This window comes from Nicotiana tabacum, chromosome 11 (genome assembly GCF_000715075.1).
Source record: "Nicotiana tabacum cultivar K326 chromosome 11, ASM71507v2, whole genome shotgun sequence".
Taxonomy (NCBI): Eukaryota; Viridiplantae; Streptophyta; class Magnoliopsida; order Solanales; family Solanaceae; genus Nicotiana; species Nicotiana tabacum.
Window position 1 is genome coordinate 8074872 of NC_134090.1, and position 21296 is coordinate 8096167.

Sequence of the window (21296 nt, forward strand, 5' to 3'; positions counted from 1 at the left end):
CAGATTGCTTATATATAATTGAAACATAAAGTATTTTATATATATATCACACGGTTTTACATGAGCCAAGAGTAGATAAAAAGCAATATCCTCAAACGTACATTAAGAAAATGGAAGCGATTTCTAGCACACACAAACCTATGATAAGTACAAATTTTACTTATCATATACGAGTGACAAGGTAAATTAAGGTACAGAAACAGACCATAACATGGTTTTTTACAACAATTCCTTTTCACATATCAGCATGTAGAACTAACTAAAACCTATGGTTTGTTCCTGAAATGGTTGAGTGCAATTTGAGCATCACATTTTGCACCAGCAGAAAATGCTTTAAAGAACTCTGGATAGGTAAAAGCTCTGAACACTGGTTCAATATTGCTACAATTAACCAAAGCAGCGGCTGGTTTTATTATAGACTCGGGCGACGGACCAAGAAAAACCCCAATCGTTGTTCGAGCGTCTTTCGGATGTGTCACGACGCGATGAACTGGAGTTATGAACCTGTCATTGCTTATTACCTGCATTATTACAATATTAACTCAACATTTCCACGCCAAGGACTCGACATTTGGGTGAAAATAGCACGAGCTAGCCAGTTTTTAGATTGGTAATTAAAAAATAGTCAGCGTTTATAAAGTCATTAAAATAGCCACTATTTTGCTGAAACACAAAAAGTTTTATATATAGTATACTGAATTACGAAGATCCTACATATAAACTTCCTGCATATTGTGTTGAACATCTTCACATGGAAAGTTTCAACATAATATGTTGGATTATGGATCTTCTGCATATAAACTTCCTGTATATTATGTTGAAATTTTAGCACACGAAAAGTCCTAGAATAATATAATGGATTATGGAACTCTTGCATATAAACTTCCAGCATATTATGTTGGAACTCCATCACCTTATGAAATTCCAGCACATTTTGCTAGAATCTCATATGTAAAAAATTCGAACTCCAGCATATTATGCTGGAATATTTCCGGATTTTAAGAGTGTTTTTATTCAGATTTTATCTTTACATAAAAAGAAGTAGCTCGATTATGGAGTTTCTGTGTTTAAACTTCCGTCATATTATATTGGAACTCCATCACGTTATAAAATTCCAGCACATTACGCTAAAATCTCATACGTAAAAAATTCGAACTCTAGCATATTATGCTAAAATATATTCGGATTTTTAAGGGTGTTATTGTTCATAATTAGCACCGAAAAGTACTTGGATATACCTTTAATTGTAGACCAGGAATAACAATTAGAGAATCAGGAACAGGGTGAACGCCAATCCATTGGCCATCCTTAAGGATTTGAAGTCCAGGGACATCACATTGGTGAAGTAATGTTATGAGATTTGGATCAGAATGTACTGGCATTCCCAGTGTCAAACTTGGATCAGGGCATGGAATATGATGATTCACTGATATCAAGTGAGTTTTACTGATTTCACCTTCAAAATACCCTGGCTCTAGTCCTAATCCTTTGCATATTATCTCCAGAATCCTGTATAGTAGCTTCCTCGTTTCGATGGAATACTCACCCACTACTTCTCTGGAAAACAACAAAAAAATATATTTATTACGTCAGAGGCAGAGCCAAGATTTGAAATTTATGGATTCTGAATTTGACATTAAACTCATAGGGGCTATTTCTGCAAAGATAGCCTTTTGGGTCCATTTTTGTCTGTCACGTCCATTTTTTGCAGAACTAGCCCTAAATTCTTTTTCGAAAGTAGATTGGGGCTTACCAGCAACGCCTTTGGCATGATAGGCAGACATCATATCTTGATCCATCAGTAGCAAATCCACGGAGGGAATCAAGTGAATGACCTTAACAATCGTTATAGAAGTAACGCTTTACTAGCCTGATGACTCAAAGCAAGCTCGAAATCCATTTTCTACAACACTAGCCTTCGGAGTCATTTTTTAGTCCGGTTTAGTGGTTATTTTTGCGAATTAGCCCTAAATCCTTTTTGGAAAAGTAGATAGCGGTTATTTTTGCAAAAATACCCTTGAGTCGCAGTTTTAGTCCGTCCTAAGGATTGTTTTGCACAAATAGCCCTAAACTCTTTTTGAGTCAAATGGGGGCTGCTTTTGCAAGAACAGTCTCGGGTTTCCATTTTACTATTATAGAGGGTCATTAAACGTGAAACACAAGGATGAAAAATATGTACAACAGAGACATAAATTACCTATATTTGGTGGGCTTATCAGGCCAAGACTGAATGTTTTCCTCTAAAGGATGGCAACGATGAGTAAAATTATCTCTCCAGTAATGAAACTCTTCATTGTCATACGATAATGTGCTAGAATATATCCTGCAGCTTTTGTTGATGTCATTTGAGTAAAACTGTGCCTTGTATTCACTTGGCAATTTGAAGAATTCCTTGTACATATTCATGGTTTCATCCATTAGATTTTCAGATACTCCATGGTTTATCACCTGATTATATGCAAAATAAAACATTATTAAGCACACAACAACCTACCAAAGTTGTAGCGGAACCCTCCATCACTAGAGGTCTCAGGTTTGAGTCCAGAGTAAGGAGTCGCTTTTAGGTAGGGCGGTGCTAGCATGTTAAATACAAGTTCGGCCGAGTTCAGTAACTTTGGTCCAAATCTTGTATTTTATCTAAAGAAATACACTAAAAATGCACAAATTACTTAAAAAGACTAGAATCTTTAACCCAGCAACAACAACAAATCCAGTAAAGTCCCACAAGCGGGATGTGAGAAGGATAGTGTGTATGCAAATCTTACCCCTACCTTAGGATGGTAGAGAAGCTATTTTCAATAGACCCTCGGCTCAGAAAAAAAGAAAAAAAAATAGTAAAAATAAGCAACACTAACATCAAGGGCCATAAAGATAATAACAGCAAACTAAGGCTAGAAAATAGATGGAACGAAGCAGTAGCAACAATCATCAAGCACATCAAGAAATTAGGAAACCAATGCGGATGATAATATGAAAACATGTACAGTTAGTAATCTAAGTACAAGAAAAAACTACCAAACTAACCCTACTACCCCTTGTACGGAATACTGGCTTTGCCTATGCTTTTTAGGAACACTTTACCCCTTCGACGCGAAATTTGGTTAGTCAGGCCTCAAAGCGGACACGAGGATTGAAAAACAAAATTAATAAAATAAAAAATTATACCTGAAAGAATCCATATTTTTGACATGCGCTAATAACTTGTTGAATTATCTCATCAGCTGGATGATTATGGTCCAGGTCTATCAGTGGTATATCATTACAAACAGGAAATTCAAACTTTCCTGGTCTACTATCTGGTGGAAAAATGTATGTTTTAGGCACAGATTCAACATTCGACCAGTTTGAAATCAAGACTTCCATTTTCTTGAGTTTTTGATCTCTTTCAAAAGATACTTTTCTTACGTGTTTAATTCTATTTGTACATAGATGATCTATATAAATAACATGAGCATTCAAATGATTTTGTTGTTATTAATTAAGGAAGGAGTACTATAAATTGTTATTAATTAAGGAATGAGTACTATCAATTAAACAAAGAGATTTCATTTTCAAGATGTGAGGACAAGGCCATTGTTACAGAGTATCAATCATTTAGATTCCTTGAGCCTAATACGAACAAGTGTAGGAATTGCATTATCAAAGGAGAAAATTCAGTTTAATCCCCTTAGCATTTAGGGACGGTTAGGTAGGATGTATTAGGAAAATAATATATGTATTAGCTTTGATATTATTATTCCATTGTTTGGTAGTTTCTTATTAGTTATATACTCTATTCAGTATTATTCTTATACATAGCAAACCATAATATCAGCAGTGCCATGGTTATTAATACATAGATAAGCATATATAAAGACAGAACTGCTCTTTTAAAACCTTTATTACACCAAATCAAATAATCGATAAGAAATAATCTCAGCATAACTAATCTCAGTATTACTAATACACCATATTCAGTAATATTTTTATACGTCCTATCAAACAACCCCTGACCGGTAACCTCCTTAAATAATACTCAATTCACCTTTTGAATGAGACCGATAACCCCCTTAAATTTTCCATGAAATTCAGGATTTAATACAAGGAAAAAAGATACTCCACTAAGCTTTCGGGTGATTTCGTATTTGTGGTCTACATAAACTTGAGCCCTTGTGTTTGTTCTATCGTCACTAATACTTTCTTAATCATATACTTAAATGCTAGAAGTAGGTGTAATAATTAACTGAAAAAATTCCAAAAAGCATCAGCTTATTCCTCAATGAGATCTTCAACAGGAATTGAAGAAAAGGACTCATCCTTGCATGACTCTGGCCAAGAAGAGTTGAAAAAGATACATGTTGTTTCCCATTTGGTTAAATAAAATTAATAATAAGCATTTTAAATGAAAAAGTATCTACTAAGTGAAGAGCTGAATCCTTCCATAATTTGGTTATCACCGGTTCTTAGTTAAAACTAGACAGTGATGATGCCCAATAATATAGACACTAAATTTTTTAATTTTGATCAAATTTATGAAATTACAAAAAGTAAAAAATTGATACGTGTATATTATTATAAAATTTATCTACATATATATAGGAATAAAACATAGGAAGCAACAACAAACATGAATATTTACACCAGAAAATGAAACATTTCACAACCTTGACATCCAGTGCATCATAGCAACTTCTTAGGGGTTTGCCCCGTATTATCATACTCAGCAGCCATCTCTGCATTAAGAATTTCTTCTATTCGAATTGCTTCAGTCACAGCTTTCTTTTCCTGATCTTGCCCCCCTATCTTTTTAGATAGGATCGAATTTGAAACTGTAATTACATTTAAAAATGCTGTTACTCCATCAAAAGCAGCAAGACACAGACACGTTAGTTCATCAGTTGTTCGTCAGTAATTCTGATGAACATCAATAATCATTTGAGCACTATAAGTAGACTATAGTGGAGTGCATGTCATTGTCAAATACACATTGTGTACATGATTTGCTATAGAGATAACCTCAAGCTTTATAAAGGTTGTGTGCAATTTTACCCCCCTAAGTCATATGCGCCCCCAAATATGTATGACAGAATCAATTATTTACCATTTTAAAAATTAATACAATAACAACCTATATAACATCAAAAATAAAAACCAACCCCGTACCGGCTTCCACGACTTGACATGCCTGCTAGTTGAGAGTCAACTATAAGATATCAACTAAATATGTCAAAACAATTATGTCAATTCTTCGCTAGTTTACTTTCAATCAAACGCTCAAAAAGGAAAAAGCTGAAAGCTAGACATGCATAATTCAATAACATTGGAAAAGGATGTTTGATTTATATCTGCAAAGTAACTGCCGCCAGAAGCTTCAAGCTAGACAGTATTGAGAGTTGAGATTCTCTTCTACCATATGCAAGAGAACTATCATTCGGACAGTAATTAGTGTAGTATTTAGACTAAGATCAAATAATCAAACAACATTGGAAGACAAAACCCCTTTTTCCTAGATTAAGATCTTCAGAAACAAATCTAAAGCAAATACAATTATTCAAACAAAAGCCTAAGTTATGCATCAAAAAGTTCAGCTGCTACTTAGGATAGGGCATTTCAGAAACATTTCAAAACTTTGCAGCTTCTAGCGGCCAATACTCTTAGCACAAAACAACAAACAAGGATCACTGTTAGCTAATTTAATCTCGCCTTTGAATAATTGTCAAATATACTTATAGTTAGGTAATCAAAAATACGAATTATAACCGCATCTGTCTTACTTCAAATAAATGGAGCACAACATGAACATCAAGATGACAAATATAACGTCAAAGCTTCTAAAAGTACTCTTCTCAAAGTCCAATATAAAGATCAAAACAACTTTTAAAGTAGCTAAATAATTAGCCTTCTGAGTACAAAAACGTAACCGTAGAAATTGTTTGTGCAAAACATAACACTTTTGACAGTCCCTAATTAAGAGGACCTGAAACCAACATAAGCACAAGCCATCACAGCCCAATTTAAATATTAACTCATCTATCTATTTTTAGGGATCTGCAACCAAATTAAGTAGGGAACTCATTACGTATTTAGAAAAATTATAGAGCTAATTTCCATGTACTCCCAATCACACCCTTAGATTTTGCACACAACAACTACGAAGTTGCAAAATTAGGAGTCTAACCAGATCGAGAGAGAATACTTTTTAAAAAATGAGTCTAAAGCAAATGTAATTACTCTCTATCTGCATTTAATCACACTTGCAAATTTAACTCATGTGTGTCATTGGATTACAAAAATTAAGTAGCATGATGAGAACTCAAAAAAAGACAGAAAAGAAAAAAGGATGAAGTACATAGAGAAGGCAATCAGGGAAAAAGTAAAAGAGGAACATACTTCATCCTTGACATTAATACCAGCAAGAACACAGGGACTTGAGTTGGCAGAGAGCCCGTAGAAACTGGAACTCTTGAAAGAAAGGAAAATAACTAATATGCTGGGTGGAGTGATCCGCAGTGTCCACGTAGATATACAATTAAACAATTAAAAGACACGTAAATGACATCAATAAGAGATGCCGATTGTTTAAAATATCCTCAGCTTTGTCTGAAATGACAAATAACAGCCTGGTCGAAACCAAAGAAGACCGAAGATATCTGAGAAGCTCCGTAAATTGTGACGTACAGAAATTGGGTAAATATAGAAAAGCCAGGTATACAGATAAGCTCAAAAGTCTAATATGCCCTCAAACAAAACTTAAAATACACATAAGCAAGCATGTTGAAACTCATGCTCTTCCAATGTATAAAAAAATCTAACATTATAACTTGTTAATCCTGAATAGTTTCCTCCATTTATTCTTCAAAATTACGTTTCTTCTCTAATTTTCTTGTCCAAAAGATCAAGTTGCAAATTCTTGCTTTTCTAGATGAATTTCGTCATAATTTGCTTTGTGCAGAAATTCAAAGGCTGTCATATTTAGTAAAGTTGTTTGCTTACAATCTATAACAATCTCGTTGAGAAGAGTGATGATCAAACAACGCTTTTAAAAAAAGTGTTTCCTACGTGAGGAACAAAGAAGTGAAAACATAATGCCTCCTGATAAAGGGGAGGATCCAAGTACCTCTCAATGACCTGGTATACATGGAATATGAGAGACATTAATAAGAGCTATAAACAAAAGGAGCTAAAGAATTACCTCAAAACTGTCAAAATATATTTAGTAGGATTAGTGGAGATAAGAGTCAAGCAACATAATGCTATGAAGATACTTAACAACATTGCCCCTGGTTGGGGATTTCATAATAATTATCAGGAAGCAGATAATGGAAGAATATGGCTAATCTGGGATGGTTACAAGTTTTCTGTGAACCTGTTAGTTGTTGCATCCCAAATGGTCCATCGTAAAGTTACAGATAAAACTACTGTAACTGAACAACTGATGACAATCATCTATTGGTTTCAACATTATGGAGCAGAGGTTATCCTTATGGGTTGCACTGAATACATTGGACCCTTCAATCAACCTCTCTCGGTTGGTGAGTGGGGACTTTAATGATGTACTGTATCGCACAAACAGAGTAGGAGGCAACCCAATCAGTTCCTCTAAGATCAAAGACTTCGAAGATTGTATACTCAACTTAGGCCTTAATGAGCTGCAATGGAGAGAACATCACTATACTTGGTCAAACAAGCAACAGGAGAATGATAGAGTGTGCAGTAGAATTGATAGAGCCTTGGATAATGGAGATTGGATGATATGTTGTGGCCATATTAAAGTGGACTATGACATCCCATTCATTTCTGATCATTCTCCAATATTGCTATACCTGAAATCTGCAACCATATAACCCAAGACTCCTTTCAGGTTCTTTAACATTTGGGCTGAACATAGTTAGTTTGAATCACTTGTCAAGGAGGTGTGGCAAAAAACAGTTAGATAACAACCCCATGAAGAATATATGGATGAAGTTGAAGGCTTTGAAACCTTTGTGCAAGAAGCTCAATAAAGAAGAATTTAGTTGCATCTCACAAAAGATTGACATCACTAGACAACAGTTGAAACTTGTACGAGAACAAATAGCTCAACACTATATAGATGAACAGGTGATAGAAGAGAAAGAGGCAGCTCAAGTCATGGAAAAATGGTTTTTAATAGAGGAGAGTGTGATGAGACAAAAATCTAGAATTTTTTGCATCAAATTGGGTGATTCCAACACCAAGTACTTCACAGCAGTAATCAAGGAGAGAACAGTCAGGAAACAAATAATGGAACTCAATACACTAGCAGAAAATAAGATCACTGATCCAAAGGCTATAAGAGATGAAATCATCACCTTTTACAGAAGCCTAATTGGGACCTCAGCCAAGGAGCTACCTGCTATAAACAGGTTGATCATGCAGAAAGGACCAAAGTTAACTCATCAACAACAATTGGCATTGTGTGAAGTTGTTACCACTATTGAGATTTATGACAGCCTATACTCGATTGGTGATGACAAGGCACCTGAAGTTGATGGGTACAATACTGTCTTTTTTATAAAGACCTGGCACATAATCAAGGAAGGGGTAAACCAGGCTGTTTATCATTCTTCACAACAGGGAAGCTACAAAGAGCTCTTAATTGCACTTCACTCACATTGATCCCTAAGTCTGAGAATCCTCTCATAGTGAAAGAATATAGACCAATTGCCTGCTGCACTGTTCTATATAAAATTATCTCAAAAGTCTTAGCATCAAGATTACAAAAGGAGATGCCTGGCATTATCTGTAAAGCACAAGCAGGCTTCATACTAGGGAGGAAAATAGCAGATAACATCATCTTGGCTCATGAGCTAGTCTAGGCTTACACTAGGAAGCATGTGTCTCCGAGGTGTATGATCAAGATTGATCTTGAGAAAGCTTATGACACAGTTGAATGGTGCTATCTGGAACAGGTTCTGGAGGAATTGTTTATTCCTAGGAAATTCATTGATATGATTATGGAATGCCTTAAAACAGTGAACTACTCTATCTTAATCAATGGTGAGCCAACTGAACCATTTGCTGATGTAAGGAGCCTGAAACAAGGGGACTCCACGTCCTCTTTCATTTTTGTCATAGCAATGGAGTATCTTAGCAGGCAATTGAACAATTTGAAAGATGAGAAAACCTTCAGATATCACCCCAAATGTGCTAAGCTTTGGATTACACATCTGTCCTTTGCAGATGACCTCTTGCTCATGGAGATGTGGGGTCTGTACATCACCTTCATAAGTTTTTTCATCAATTTTTTGCTGCCTCAAGTTTACAAGCTAATCTAGGCAAAAGTTCATTATAATGTGGAGGATGATACAGGAAGAAAGGGATAAAATTTTACAGCTACTGGGATACACTATGGGAACTACCATTCAAATATTTGGGTATACCTTTGTCAACTAAGAAGCTGACCACAGCAAAATGGCAGCCTCTTATTCAGAAGATAGTCAAAAGAATCTCCTCAAGGACTGCTATAAAATTATCATATACTGGGAGGATTCAACTGGTCAATCAGTCATATTTGGCATTCAAGCCTACTGGTCTCAACTCTTCGTGATCCCTGCCAAGGTATTGGATATCATTGATACATACTGTCACAGTTATATTTGGTCAGGTGTCAACACTATAAATAAGAAGGCTCTAGTTGCCTGGGAAAAGGTTTGCCCCCCTATGTCTGCAGGTGGACTCAACCTTATGAACATACGGCTATGGAATAGAGAAGCAGTGGTGAAAACTTGTTGGGACTTAGCACATAAAACTGACAGGTTATGAATCCGATGGATTAATAGCTATTACGTTAAGGGGTGGCAGTTTGCTAGTATGAAGGTGCCACAATGTGCATGTTGGATGGTTAGGAAGATTTTTTATGCTAGAACTACCATGATGCAACTACTCGATCAATCTACATCAAGGAAAAACTTGATTAAGCAGACCTATTTGCAGCTCCTAGGAGACCTATCAAGAATACCATGGAAATGCCTAATGTTCTCCAATGATGCCTAGACCTATAACACCATTTACTATGTGGCTTCACTTGCATGAAAAACTACTCACTGCAAATAGACTAGTAAAATGGTGACTCAATAAGAAACTAAAGTGTAGTCTATGCCAAGAACACAATGAGACAAATAAACACCTCTTTGTCCAATGAAGACTCAAGAAAGATATGGGATAGGGTTCTGTTATGGGGAAAGAAGAATACAACCTTTCCAACTGAATGAATCCAATATCAACAGTGGACTATTGAGAATGCCAAGGGGAAATCAACAGCTGCCCAGGTTTTCAAGTTGCTATATACTGAAACAGTTCAAGCTATTTGGATAGAAAGGAACCAAAGGATCTTTGAGTAAAGACTGGATCACCATTGCAAAAGAGATAGCATATTTATGTTGTTCTAGAGCATATTTATGTTGTTCTAGAGCATTTGTTAGAACTAGGAGTTATTTCCAGTCTTGTTTGTTTTAAATTCCCTAGGATAACAGATAGAGGAATAGATAATTTTCTTGTTTTTAGATAGTTAGTTGAGTTAACTAACTATGGCTTTGTACAGATTTTCCTTGGTGATTAATAAAATGTTTAATTACCAACAAAAAAAAAAGTACTTCATATTTTTCCAACGAAGCTACGTCCAGTTTCCTTAACATGATAGAAAGTTGGTCGATAGTGATCATGTTCACATTAACACCGTCACCGAGTTCAAGGTCAACGAATTCCAAGCTGAACCAACATTATCCTTGTTGATGAAAATAGCCCGCCCGCGCACGTATAGAAAAAAAGAGGCAATAATAGTACTTTTTTCCATGTATTAAGATTCTAAATATCATTAGGAAATATTGTTCAAAAAATTATCTGTTCCACTCAAAAGATGGAGAAAATGTTTTCGATCATTAAAAGGTGGAGTGATCAAGTAGAATTTACTCTTATTATAAGTTTTCACAACAACAACAACAACCCAGTATAATCCCACTTAGTGGGGTCTGGGGAGGGTAGTGTGTACGCAGACCTTACCCCTACCCTGGGGTAGAGAGACTGTTTCCAAATAGACCCTCGACATCCTTCCCTCCAAGAACTTCCCGCCTTGCTCTTGGGTAGACTCGAACTCACAACCTCTTGGTTGGAAGTGGAGGTTGCTTACCATCAGAACAACACCAACAAGATCTTTAAATTTTGAAGGTTAAAAGAGGTTCACTAAGACAATTTTTAATGTATGTGTTTGATATGGAGAGATGTCAACATTTGACCACTAAGGGGTGCGGTAGAATGGTTGGAATTCCTTCATCCCTAACCAAAAATCTCACGTTTATGTTTTGAAAATGGAGAAATTCTTCATAGAAAACACTTTATCCTTTAGTGAGCTTATTTGGTACGAATTTAAGTTAGTCGGACTAGTGAGTTCTGAATACATTAAGCAAATGAAAAGTTATAAAAAAACTTATGCTGTCATGACCCGGAATCCCAACTTCGGGATCATGATGGCGCCTAACATCCACTTGCTAGGCAAGCCGACATGAGATAATTAAATAGCCAAATTTTAACAGTTTAAACAAGGTGATGATAAATAACGAGAGATAAGAATTCAATGTAATACAACACCAACATAAGTCATGTAATAATATCTACTCTCAAAGATTCGAAATCATGAGTACATAAGCAACTAGAAGTTCTACAAACAGAGTCTGAAATAAATACAGTTGTTTCTGATGACGTCCAAATCCACTACTAAAAAGTAAATGGACACGGTCGCATTCAATATAATATACCCAACTATGAGTCGGGGTCGAATCCCACAGAGAACAATATATAGGCGATTAGGAATGTAAGAAAATTATCACTTATCGCGCAATGCCAAACACTTAGAATTGGTTTTTGAAAATGTTTTATAACTAAATGCGGAAATGTAAACTAACCTAGAAAGCAAGTAAAATGATCATTGGCTACAAGGATGAATGCATCAGGAATTGTACTCAAGTAACGATCCAATGTATTTCACGATTTTACAAATATGAGCTAGTTAATGTTAATTAGCCACGGATAATAATTCTTAATTAGATTCTTCCGAAGACTAACAAGACTTCCTAATTGAATTATCCCTAACCCAATTAAGAGATTAAGCACACCTGGATATGGCTACAAGTAGTTCAATCCTGTCCCTAGGTAGAATCTATAAAATGAGGGTTAACGCCTCAAGTTCTTGTTAATTAATCTTTCCCAACCCCAAATTATCTTTTCCAAAATTAATTCGGAGTTAATGGGCGAGTCCTAGGGTTAGCTAATCCCTTTGGAAACATTAAAGAACAAGAATAATTAAAGTAACAATAACTCACTTTATAAAAGGATAAAAATCATTCAATACATAAGAACAACAAAGTATTTAATCTACACTTTAAACATGAATATTTCCATAAACAAGATTCAAGTGTTGAATAAAATACTACACACTTAGATATTCAATACAAAGCAAGGAAATGAAGAAATAAACATAAATGGGTAAGAAATCCTTAACCACAAGCTTGAAATCTTCAAAACCCAAGTGTGTGTACAAACCCTAGCTTCCAAAACTTATTCTCTCTAGCCCTAAGAATTGAAAATAAGCCCAAAGATATCCAAAGATCTGCCTGGACGAGTATAAAAATGGTTTGGGAATGAGAAAATGTGAAATGTCTAATTTGCCCATGTCTAATGCCGGTTGACCGCATCTGCGGATGAATTCTTGCAGATGCGGATACCTTATCGCAGAAGAGAAATGTTGAAATATGCTTGCCATCGCAGATGCGGACCCCAAAATCGCAGATGCGTTACTGCAGAAGCGTAAAGTAACTCGCAGATGCGATTTCTTCCAAGCCCAGACTTCACCGCAGAAGCGGTTCTTCTCACGCAGAAGCGAGGTCGCTTTTGCGACCATCCTTCCGCAGATGCGGAATCACAGGGGAGTTTTTGCATTATTTTCACCCTCTTTTACTCAATTCCACTTCAGTTCAATTCAAATCACTTCATAGCGTCACTTACCTGAAAATCTAACAATACACACCATAAACGACCTCATATTATAGTTAAATGACATAAAAGCTAAGGAAAAGAGACTAGATTGAGTGGTAAAATCACCACTCATCAACACCCCCAACTTAAAGCTTTTGCTTGTCCTCAAGCAAATCAAAACCAACACTTCAATGAGGATTTACCATTTAAAACACAAGTGGTATTGCTATTATTTACAAATCACATTCTCCAATTAAGTACCATACTTATGGATTTGGTTGGTACTAATAATTAGGCTCAAGTATGTGTATCTTTCCCGAATAACTCCCTCATTTAAAAACAACTTCAAGAATGTACAAGGGAGTTTCAAAATAATCAAGTGACAAGAATAAGCGTCAAGAAGTGACTCAAAAGCACTAGTCCACTACATATGCTCAGCTTACTCAATTTCACCAATCCTTTCTAATTCATGTGCCCTCACAAGAAAGAAAGTCCCAAAATCACTATATTTATAATACAACATAAGGAATAAATTTACAAAGACACTCACTCTCACAAAGAATTTCAAGTGTTACAACATCTCATACCATAAGCTTGCTTTTATTTTAATTCATCGCCTATTCAAGAATGTTCGGTCAGAGGTCCCATAAAGACTTTTTAAGCTTGTAATGTAGGTTTAAGGAAGGGTCGGATAAGCATTTGGATACAAGTGACTTCACCCTCCTTGAACACTACTCACACTTGCCTTTCTTTTTGCACTTTGTTTCTTTCAAACCACATAGCCTCATTGGCATCTAGTTACCAACATCGAACCACCTTACATACCTCTCTAATTTTCTTCAAGGCTCCATATTTATATACATACATATATTTCTCTTTTTTTTTCTTCTCTTTTTTTATATACATATTTTTCTTTTGGAGCTTGAATACTTTGATATGAACACTTTGAGGTATATGTTCCTACACTCAATTTACAACCTTACCAATTTCCATTTTGACACCACACCCCCAACTTAGGCTTTTAGCCTCATTCTCAATGTTCAAGGAGGGACGGGTTCAAAAGAGGGAATTATTTTACAAAAGTGGAAAGGTTTGTAATGAGGTGGCTAAAGAAAAGGTTAAAGGCTCAAATAGGGTACTAGTGATCTCTTTTATGCAATGGTCGTCTTGAAAGGCTAAAGAGGTTTTGCAAACAAAACAAAGAATGCCTAAGATCATCCCTCCAACCAAAACATACTATCATTAGCGTTGAAAGATCAACCGGGCAAGTTCTAGATGATAGAAGTAAACACAAGATTTATTTGTACAAACACTAACACACATGGTACATGAATTAATCAAGATGGATCAATTTCATTTTCTAATAGTAACATCTAGAGCAATAATATTCAAACTAGTGGGCAAAGAGTCACTAAAAGAGCCAAAAATTTAACACAAAAATTATTCTTCATCATGCAACTTACTTGTTTTAGTTCAAAACCAAAATTCGGAGGGGTATTCTTAATTCACATTTCAGATACATGAGACTAGTTTTATTAGTACCAAATAATCCAAAAGTCTCCTCCTAGCAAAACATGACTAATTCTCTTAAGAAAGTTGTCACGCCATCTATCATAGGGAAAAGTCACCCGGTTCACTTAAAAAATGTTCCTTGGGAAAGAACCGTAGCATGAAGAAAACCCAAGGAAATATTACTTAAGGAAATAAAAATAAAAGAAAACAACACTACTAAAAAGGATACTAAAATAAAAGCGACTAATACTAATAACAACAAGCTACTAAAGAAAATAAATAACAAAAGAAAGATAAAAAAATAGACTAATCACACCAAGCTCAGCAAGAGCACCTGCTACACAAAATAGCCCGGCAAGGGCACACAATATCCATAACAGCACAATAAGCCCGACAAGGGCACACAATATCCATAGCACAAAAATAAGCCCAGCAAGGGCACACAATATCATAACATGAATATAGTATACTCTTACAGCCACCCCAACTAAGAACATTGCAGTGTCCTCACTGCACAATATCAAATATAAAGCACAAATAGTTTGAGGGTCTCCCTGAGGTCTGCATCAGACTAGCAGACTGTGGGAGGATGTCTGATCAATGCTGTGCTGAACTCTGGCCTCATCATCATCAGTCTCCTCATCATCACCATCACCACCATCACCAACAGCCTCTGACATGAAGGAATACTCCTCGCTATCATCTTTGTTCGCCACTGGTATCTTCTTGCCTGGGTTCCCCCCATTTGAAGATGGCCTTTATGCCTCTCCACATTTTTATCATGAATTTGTTCTTCTTCTTGTTGTTCTTATTCTCCTTCTCAAAGTCTGACTGGAGATCTAAATGCGCCTTGGCCAAGGTGTTGTAGGCTGTCTCAAGTTTGGTCACTGATGCTGCCATCTTCTCATAAGAATCTTTCTAACTATTTTGCGCATCTAAGCACAGAAAAGGGAGAGAAGAGAAGACAAAGGGAGAGAGGAGTAGATGAGAACTAAGAGAAAATACCTGAGTATCGTGTGAGTGCAGTAGAATTCACAAGCAATGGAGGTTTTGGAGTATGTTAGAGATGGGGGAGTTTAGGGTTGGGGGGAGAAGTGTGCAGAGAATACCTGATGAAATGAGATTTCTAATTTTTTAAAACCTGCTCGATTACAGCATCTGCGGTTATTTTTTCAATTTGCGGCGTCGCTTATGCAGCCAGCTGGCCGCTTCTGCGATATGGAGCGCATCTGCGGTTGGAAACCGACTTCTGCGAGACCGCTTCTGCAGTCAAATATCTGTAGATGCGGTTACACCAGAAGATTGATGCACAGATTCTGTAGCTACTGGTTTTAGCCCTCCGGATCACTCCGACCTGCTCAAATCAACTCAAAAAAATCTAAAACTTGGTAGATTAGTTACAAATAATATTATAAGCTATTTAAAGAAAAGAAAAATTTAAAAATGACTAAAAATTTTGAAAAACCGATGGGTTACCTCCCACCAAGCACCGCAATTAACGTCGTGTCATGACGCAAGTCAACTTTATCACTTTTCTCGCCACTTAGATGATATAAACTAGGCATCTAGATTGAAATCAATCTTGTGACCACAAGTGATGGGAGGTGGTAAGTCGATGATCAAGCCAAGACTTAATTTCTTCATTTTGCACTTCTTGGCTTTCATGTGAGGAATGTCATTTTGCCTTCTTGTTCCCTCAAATTGTAAGATGTATGGTTGTTGCCTTTCCTCCTCGCAATCCCTCATTGAATCGTGTAGTTTAATTCCCATATCACCACACAATTCCAATGTTGAAAAATGCTTGGAATGTGACTTTAAACCTCCAACTTGCAATGTTTCTCGGATTTTGACATCCTCTTCTTCCCCCAAACTAGAGCCAATCTCAACCAAATCTTCATTTACACTGGTTGACTCTAATTTCATATTTTTCTTGGCATTGCTAACAATCTTGGAGTTGGTTGGCGGATGTTCAATTCTTGATTCCTTGAAGTAAAGCTCACTTTATTCCTCGGAATTGGACTCTTCTTAGCTTCCTTCCACACTCTCAAGTTGGTGGGCATAGTGAGCCTCAACCAATATTTTCATTTGATCTTCCTCGAGTGTTCATCATTGTAAGTCAAGCCTTGTTTCAAGTCCTCGAGTGCAAAGTTGTGCTTATCCTCATTTTCAAGAATGGTCTCTAACATGAGCATCATCTTCTCATTTGGAGCATTTGAGAGTTCTTCTTTGTTTTGATCAAGCGCCAAGGAAGGATTTTCGGCTTCCACATCTAAGAATAATTCTTGGCTATCATTAACTTCCGAGGATCTTTGGACCTCTAAAGCTTCAAGTATTTCTCCCATTTGTGAGTGCAACCTTGCAAGTGCCAAGTCATTTTGGAGACTATACTCAAAAAGCTCCTCCAAGGCACTTTGTTCTTTCTTTCCTCCTTCAAGTAAGCACTCCAACATGAGCTTGAATTCTCCATTTCGGCCATGCTCAACTTCTTCCACTTCCATAGCCCTATAATTTTCATCACAAAAAGTAGAATCATCATAGCGGGGGCTTGGGGAAGGGAAGGAAAAATAAGCATAATCATCCCAATGACCATTTATAAAACCACACCTATCACAAATACTCCACTCATGGGTTTGCGATTGTGCGCACAATCCACCTCTGGGAGAATTCAACAGTTTTGCCACTAGTGTGGTCCTCCACAATAAGGACAAGGGTCATCAAAGTATGAACAACTACCATCCGACCAATTTTCATTATATGATGCCATTTTTCAAAAAAATAAGAAAAATAAACAAGAAACAAACAAGAAAAGTAGACCAAGGTAAGAAAAATTAATTACACAAATATTCACAAGTTTGCATCAAAGCACTTACGCTTATTTCTCAAACAACCTAAATTACGCCAAATTGTTCCCCGACAACGGCGCCAATTTTGATGACGTCCAAATCCACTACTAAAAAGTAAATGGATACAGTCGCATGCAATATAATATACCCAACTATGAGTCGGGGTCGAATCCCATAGAGAACAATATGTAGGCGATTAGGAATGTAAGAAAATTATCACTTATCGCGCAATGCCAAACACTTAGAATTGGTTTTTGAAAAAATTTTATAACTAAATGCGGAAATGTAAACTAACCTAGAAAGCAATTAAAATGATTATTGGCTGCAAGGATGAATGCATCGGGAATTACACTCAAGTAACGATCCAATGTATTTCACGATTTTACAAATATGAGTGAGTTTATGTTAATTAGCCACGGATAATAATTCTTAATTAGCTTCTTTTGAAGACTAACAAGACTTTCTAATTGAATTATTCCTAACCTAATTAAGATATTAAGCACACCCGGATATGGCTACAAGTAGTTCAATCATATCCCTAGGTAGAATCTATAAAATGAGGGTTAACGCCTCAAGTTCTTGTTAATTAATCTTTTCCAACCCCAAATTATCTTTTCCAAAATTAATTCGGAGTTAATGGGCGAGTCCTAGGGTTAGCTAATCCCTTTGGAAACATTAAAGAATAAGAATAATTAAAGTAACAATAACTCACTTCATAAAAGGATAAAAATCATTCAATACATAAGCACAACAAAGTATTTAATTTACACTTTAAACATGAATATTTCCATAAACAAGATTCAAGTGTTGAATAAAATACTACACACTTAGATATTCAATACAAAGCAAGGAAATAAAGAAATAAACATAAATGGGTAAGAAATCCTTAACCACAAGCTTGAAATCTTCAAAACCCAAGTGTGTGTGGAAACCCTAGCTTCCAAAACTTGTTCTCTCTAGCCCTAAGAACTGAAAATAAGCCCAAAGATATCCAAAGATCTGCCTGGACGAGTATAAAAATGGTTTGGGAATGAGAAAATGTGAAATGCCTAATTTTGCCCAGGTCTGATGCCCGTTGACCGCATCTGCGGATGAATTCTCGCCGATGCGGATACCTTATCATAGAAGCAGAATGTTGAAATATGCTTGCCACCGCAGATGCGCTACCGCAGAAGCGTAAAGTGACTCACAAATGCGATTTCTTCCAAGCCCAGACTCCACCGCAGAAGCAGTTCTTCTCACGCAGAAGCGGGTCACTTCTGCGACCATCCTTCTGCAGATGCGGAATCACAAGGGAGTTTTTGCATTATTTTCACCCTCTTTTGCTCAATTTCACTTCAATTCAATTCAAATCACTTCATAGCATCACTTACCTAAAAATCTAACAATACACACCATAAACGACCTCATATTATAGTTAAAGGACATAAAAGCTAAAAGAGACTAGATTGAGTGGTAAAATCACCACTCATCAGTTTTGAAGGAAATAAATAGTAAAAGAGGAAAGAGGAAGGGGACTCCAAGGTCTGCGGACGCTAGCAGATCTACCTCAAGTCTCCATATGCATTAATCTGAGCTGATGCACCTCACGCACCGCTAGGACAAATACCAAAATCTGTACAAGAAATTCAAAAATATAATATGAGTACAACCGACCCAATGTACTCCGTAACTGTCAATCCTAACCTCGACGAGGTAGTGACGAAGCTATGACAAGATACTCACGTAATTAAGATTTTATACACACACACACACACATATATATATATATATATATATATAGACACACACACATAAAACAATAGCAAAACAGAGATTTAACAATGTACAATTGGGACGGGGCATGCGGAAGGGAGAAAAGATACAATAACTACGACAGGGAAGACATCACAAGATATCCAAATAGATCATCAACCAATGAAAACAGATAAACATACAGTATAAAGATGGCACATAATCACTTTTCGTACTTTTACTCTCATCCTTACCATAAAATGATGATATAAGTAAAATAAAATGGGACGACATCACCCTTCGTGCTTTTACTCTCGATTTGCCCATGTATTAATGAATAATTGGGAAGAATGACAAGACATTACCCTTTGTGCTTTAATTTTCTTTCTCACTATGTATTAATCAATAAATGAGATAATTCAATGACACGACATCACCATTCGTGCTTTAACACTCTCCCTTATCATGTAGTAAAGATATTATAAATGCGGGAGATAAATAGTGCAGAGATTGTGCTTTACGTCAAATATGATGCCAAGATACCAAACTTCAACTTCCAAAATACTCAACCATTACTAATTAAGCAATAATTACAGAAGGAATGATAAAATAAGTAATAAACTAACTTAAGCATGGATATCATAATTAAAAATGCAACAAATCACAAGGAAGCAAGTTCAAACCACATGCTTTATCCCAACAACAACGCATAAATTCTCGTCATCTCATATATATGTTGTACTCACATGTTAATCACGTAGCAAATATGCAAACAAGTCCTAACCCCTCAAGTCAAGATTAACCATGACACTTACCTCATTTCGCAATCAAATCAAAGTTCAACCTGGGACTTTCCTCTAAAATTCGCCTCCAAAATTGTTCAAACAATTCAAAATAAGCTTTAGAAACTACCCATGAGTGAAAAAGATTCAATCTTTAATGATTTCAAAAAAAGTCAACAAAAGTCAATCCCGGATTCGCTTGGTCAAAATTCGAGATTCAGACCAAAACCCAATCACCCATTTACCCTCCGAGCCCGATTATGTAATTAGCTTCGAAATTCAACCTCAATTTGAGGTCTAAATCTCAATTTTACAAAACCCCCCTCCCAATTCTACCAAAATCCCTAATTTTCTACAGTGAAACATAAATTAAGGTTAGAAATCAATAGGTGCGATGGAAATGGAAGAAAACAAGTTAAAGTACACTAACCTATGAAATGGTGATGAAATTTCTATCCAAAATCGCCTCTAAACCGAGCTCTAATGTGAAGATAGTGAAAATGAAGAAAATCCCATTTTTAAAAGTTTAAATAACTGGGCGTTAGGTGTTCATCGCGTTCGTGAGACATCTGACGTGTTCGCGAAGAACACTTCCCAAATGGCCATCGCAATCGTGAATAACTCTACGCATTCGCATAGGCTTGCCCCCCATCCTTCGCGTTCGCGAGTGTTACACCCCATGTCGACGGTTACAAATAAGATTATATTTGAAAACATATAAAGTAAGTTAATCATGTTACCTTGGAGGTTATAAATTTAAGATCATGATTACCAAGTACCAAGAGGGTTTGAAGGTTTAGAAGCTAAACGAATTGAAGAAAATAAGTTTCGTCGAAAGTCGACGGTTGAGAATGTTATAACATATACTTTTGGGATGAGATTAGGGTGCTTAAAATTATAAGGATATTATTTTTTGAGTTATTTTAGTCGTATGCTAGTCGTGTGTTATGTTTTGAAGTCAAGCGAGTTGTATAACGAAAGTTGGAAAAGGGCATCACAAGTTACATTCATAAATTTGTTGAAACTTAGGTCAAATATAGCAGAGCTTTTCTCCCAATATACTTGGAATTAGGGGATGATATACCTAACAAATTGAAGATCTACAAGTCTAGTTTCTAACACATTTAACCGTTTGTCAATACGATATTGAGTAGCAAAATATTTGCATTTTCGTGCGACTACACAAAGAAGCTCCCATGGGACCCAGAAAGTCGGTGTAAACTCTAGCTTGTATTTAAGTCAATTCTAAATCGTTTCACTCATTTTTCTCATCAAAAACAGTTCCTAAACCCTCCTAAATGCTCTCCAATGGTTCCTCCATGATTCTAGGGTGAAAACCTAAGATGAAAACATGAATCCAACGCTAGAAATCCCGTGGTGCTTGCTAGATCGTAGTTCTTCATCATGTGGCTAACTTGGAGGGTTCTTCAAAGGTGCGTTACCTCATATTTAGTGTTGT

The 21296-nt window shown here is 36.2% G+C and overlaps 3 protein-coding genes across 5 annotated transcripts; 2 read left to right on the forward strand and 1 right to left on the reverse strand.

The window, feature by feature from the left end:
- Nucleotides 1–15: 15 nt before the first annotated feature.
- Nucleotides 16–6520, reverse strand: LOC107788300 (hyoscyamine 6-dioxygenase). Of its 3 annotated transcripts, XM_016609975.2 has the most exons (5): nt 6370–6520; nt 4644–4808; nt 2198–2448; nt 1239–1557; nt 16–521 (listed from the first exon to the last, which is right to left on the reverse strand). In XM_016609975.2, the coding sequence occupies exons 2-5, from the start codon at nt 4716–4718 to the stop codon at nt 267–269; spliced, it is 900 nt and encodes a 299-aa protein (XP_016465461.1). In that variant the 5' UTR covers nt 4719–4808; nt 6370–6520; the 3' UTR covers nt 16–266. The 3 variants fall into 3 exon arrangements, with proteins under 3 accessions (XP_016465461.1, XP_075080840.1, XP_016465460.1); XM_075224739.1 differs by lacking the exon at nt 6370–6520 and having other exon boundaries at nt 4644–6342; XM_016609974.2 differs by lacking the exons at nt 4644–4808; nt 6370–6520 and adding an exon at nt 3166–3469.
- Nucleotides 6521–7102: 582 nt separating this feature from the next.
- On the forward strand, nt 7103–8616 carry LOC142165728 (uncharacterized). Its single transcript, XM_075224090.1, has 2 exons — nt 7103–7511; nt 7841–8616. The coding sequence occupies exons 1-2, from the start codon at nt 7103–7105 to the stop codon at nt 8614–8616; spliced, it is 1185 nt and encodes a 394-aa protein (XP_075080191.1).
- A 233-nt stretch (nt 8617–8849) lies between these two features.
- Nucleotides 8850–9275, forward strand: LOC142165729 (secreted RxLR effector protein 78-like). Its single transcript, XM_075224091.1, has one exon. The coding sequence runs from the start codon at nt 8850–8852 to the stop codon at nt 9273–9275; it is 426 nt and encodes a 141-aa protein (XP_075080192.1).
- The last annotated feature ends 12021 nt before the right edge of the window (nt 9276–21296 follow it).

Coding starts and splice junctions, on each gene's coding strand:
- LOC142165729 (XM_075224091.1), top strand. CDS start 8,850: ATGATCAAGATTGATCTTGAGAAAGCTTATGACACAGTTGAATGGTGC.
- LOC142165728 (XM_075224090.1), top strand. CDS start 7,103: ATGACCTGGTATACATGGAATATGAGAGACATTAATAAGAGCTATAAA. Junction 7,512..7,840: donor CAATCAACCTCTCTCGGTTG/GTGAGTGGGGAC, acceptor GACTCCTTTCAG/GTTCTTTAACATTTGGGCTG.
- LOC107788300 (XM_016609974.2), bottom strand. CDS start 3,363: ATGGAAGTCTTGATTTCAAACTGGTCGAATGTTGAATCTGTGCCTAAA. Junction 2,449..3,165: donor AAAAATATGGATTCTTTCAG/GTATAATTTTTT, acceptor GCATATAATCAG/GTGATAAACCATGGAGTATC. Junction 1,558..2,197: donor GATAAGCCCACCAAATATAG/GTAATTTATGTC, acceptor GTTGTTTTCCAG/AGAAGTAGTGGGTGAGTATT.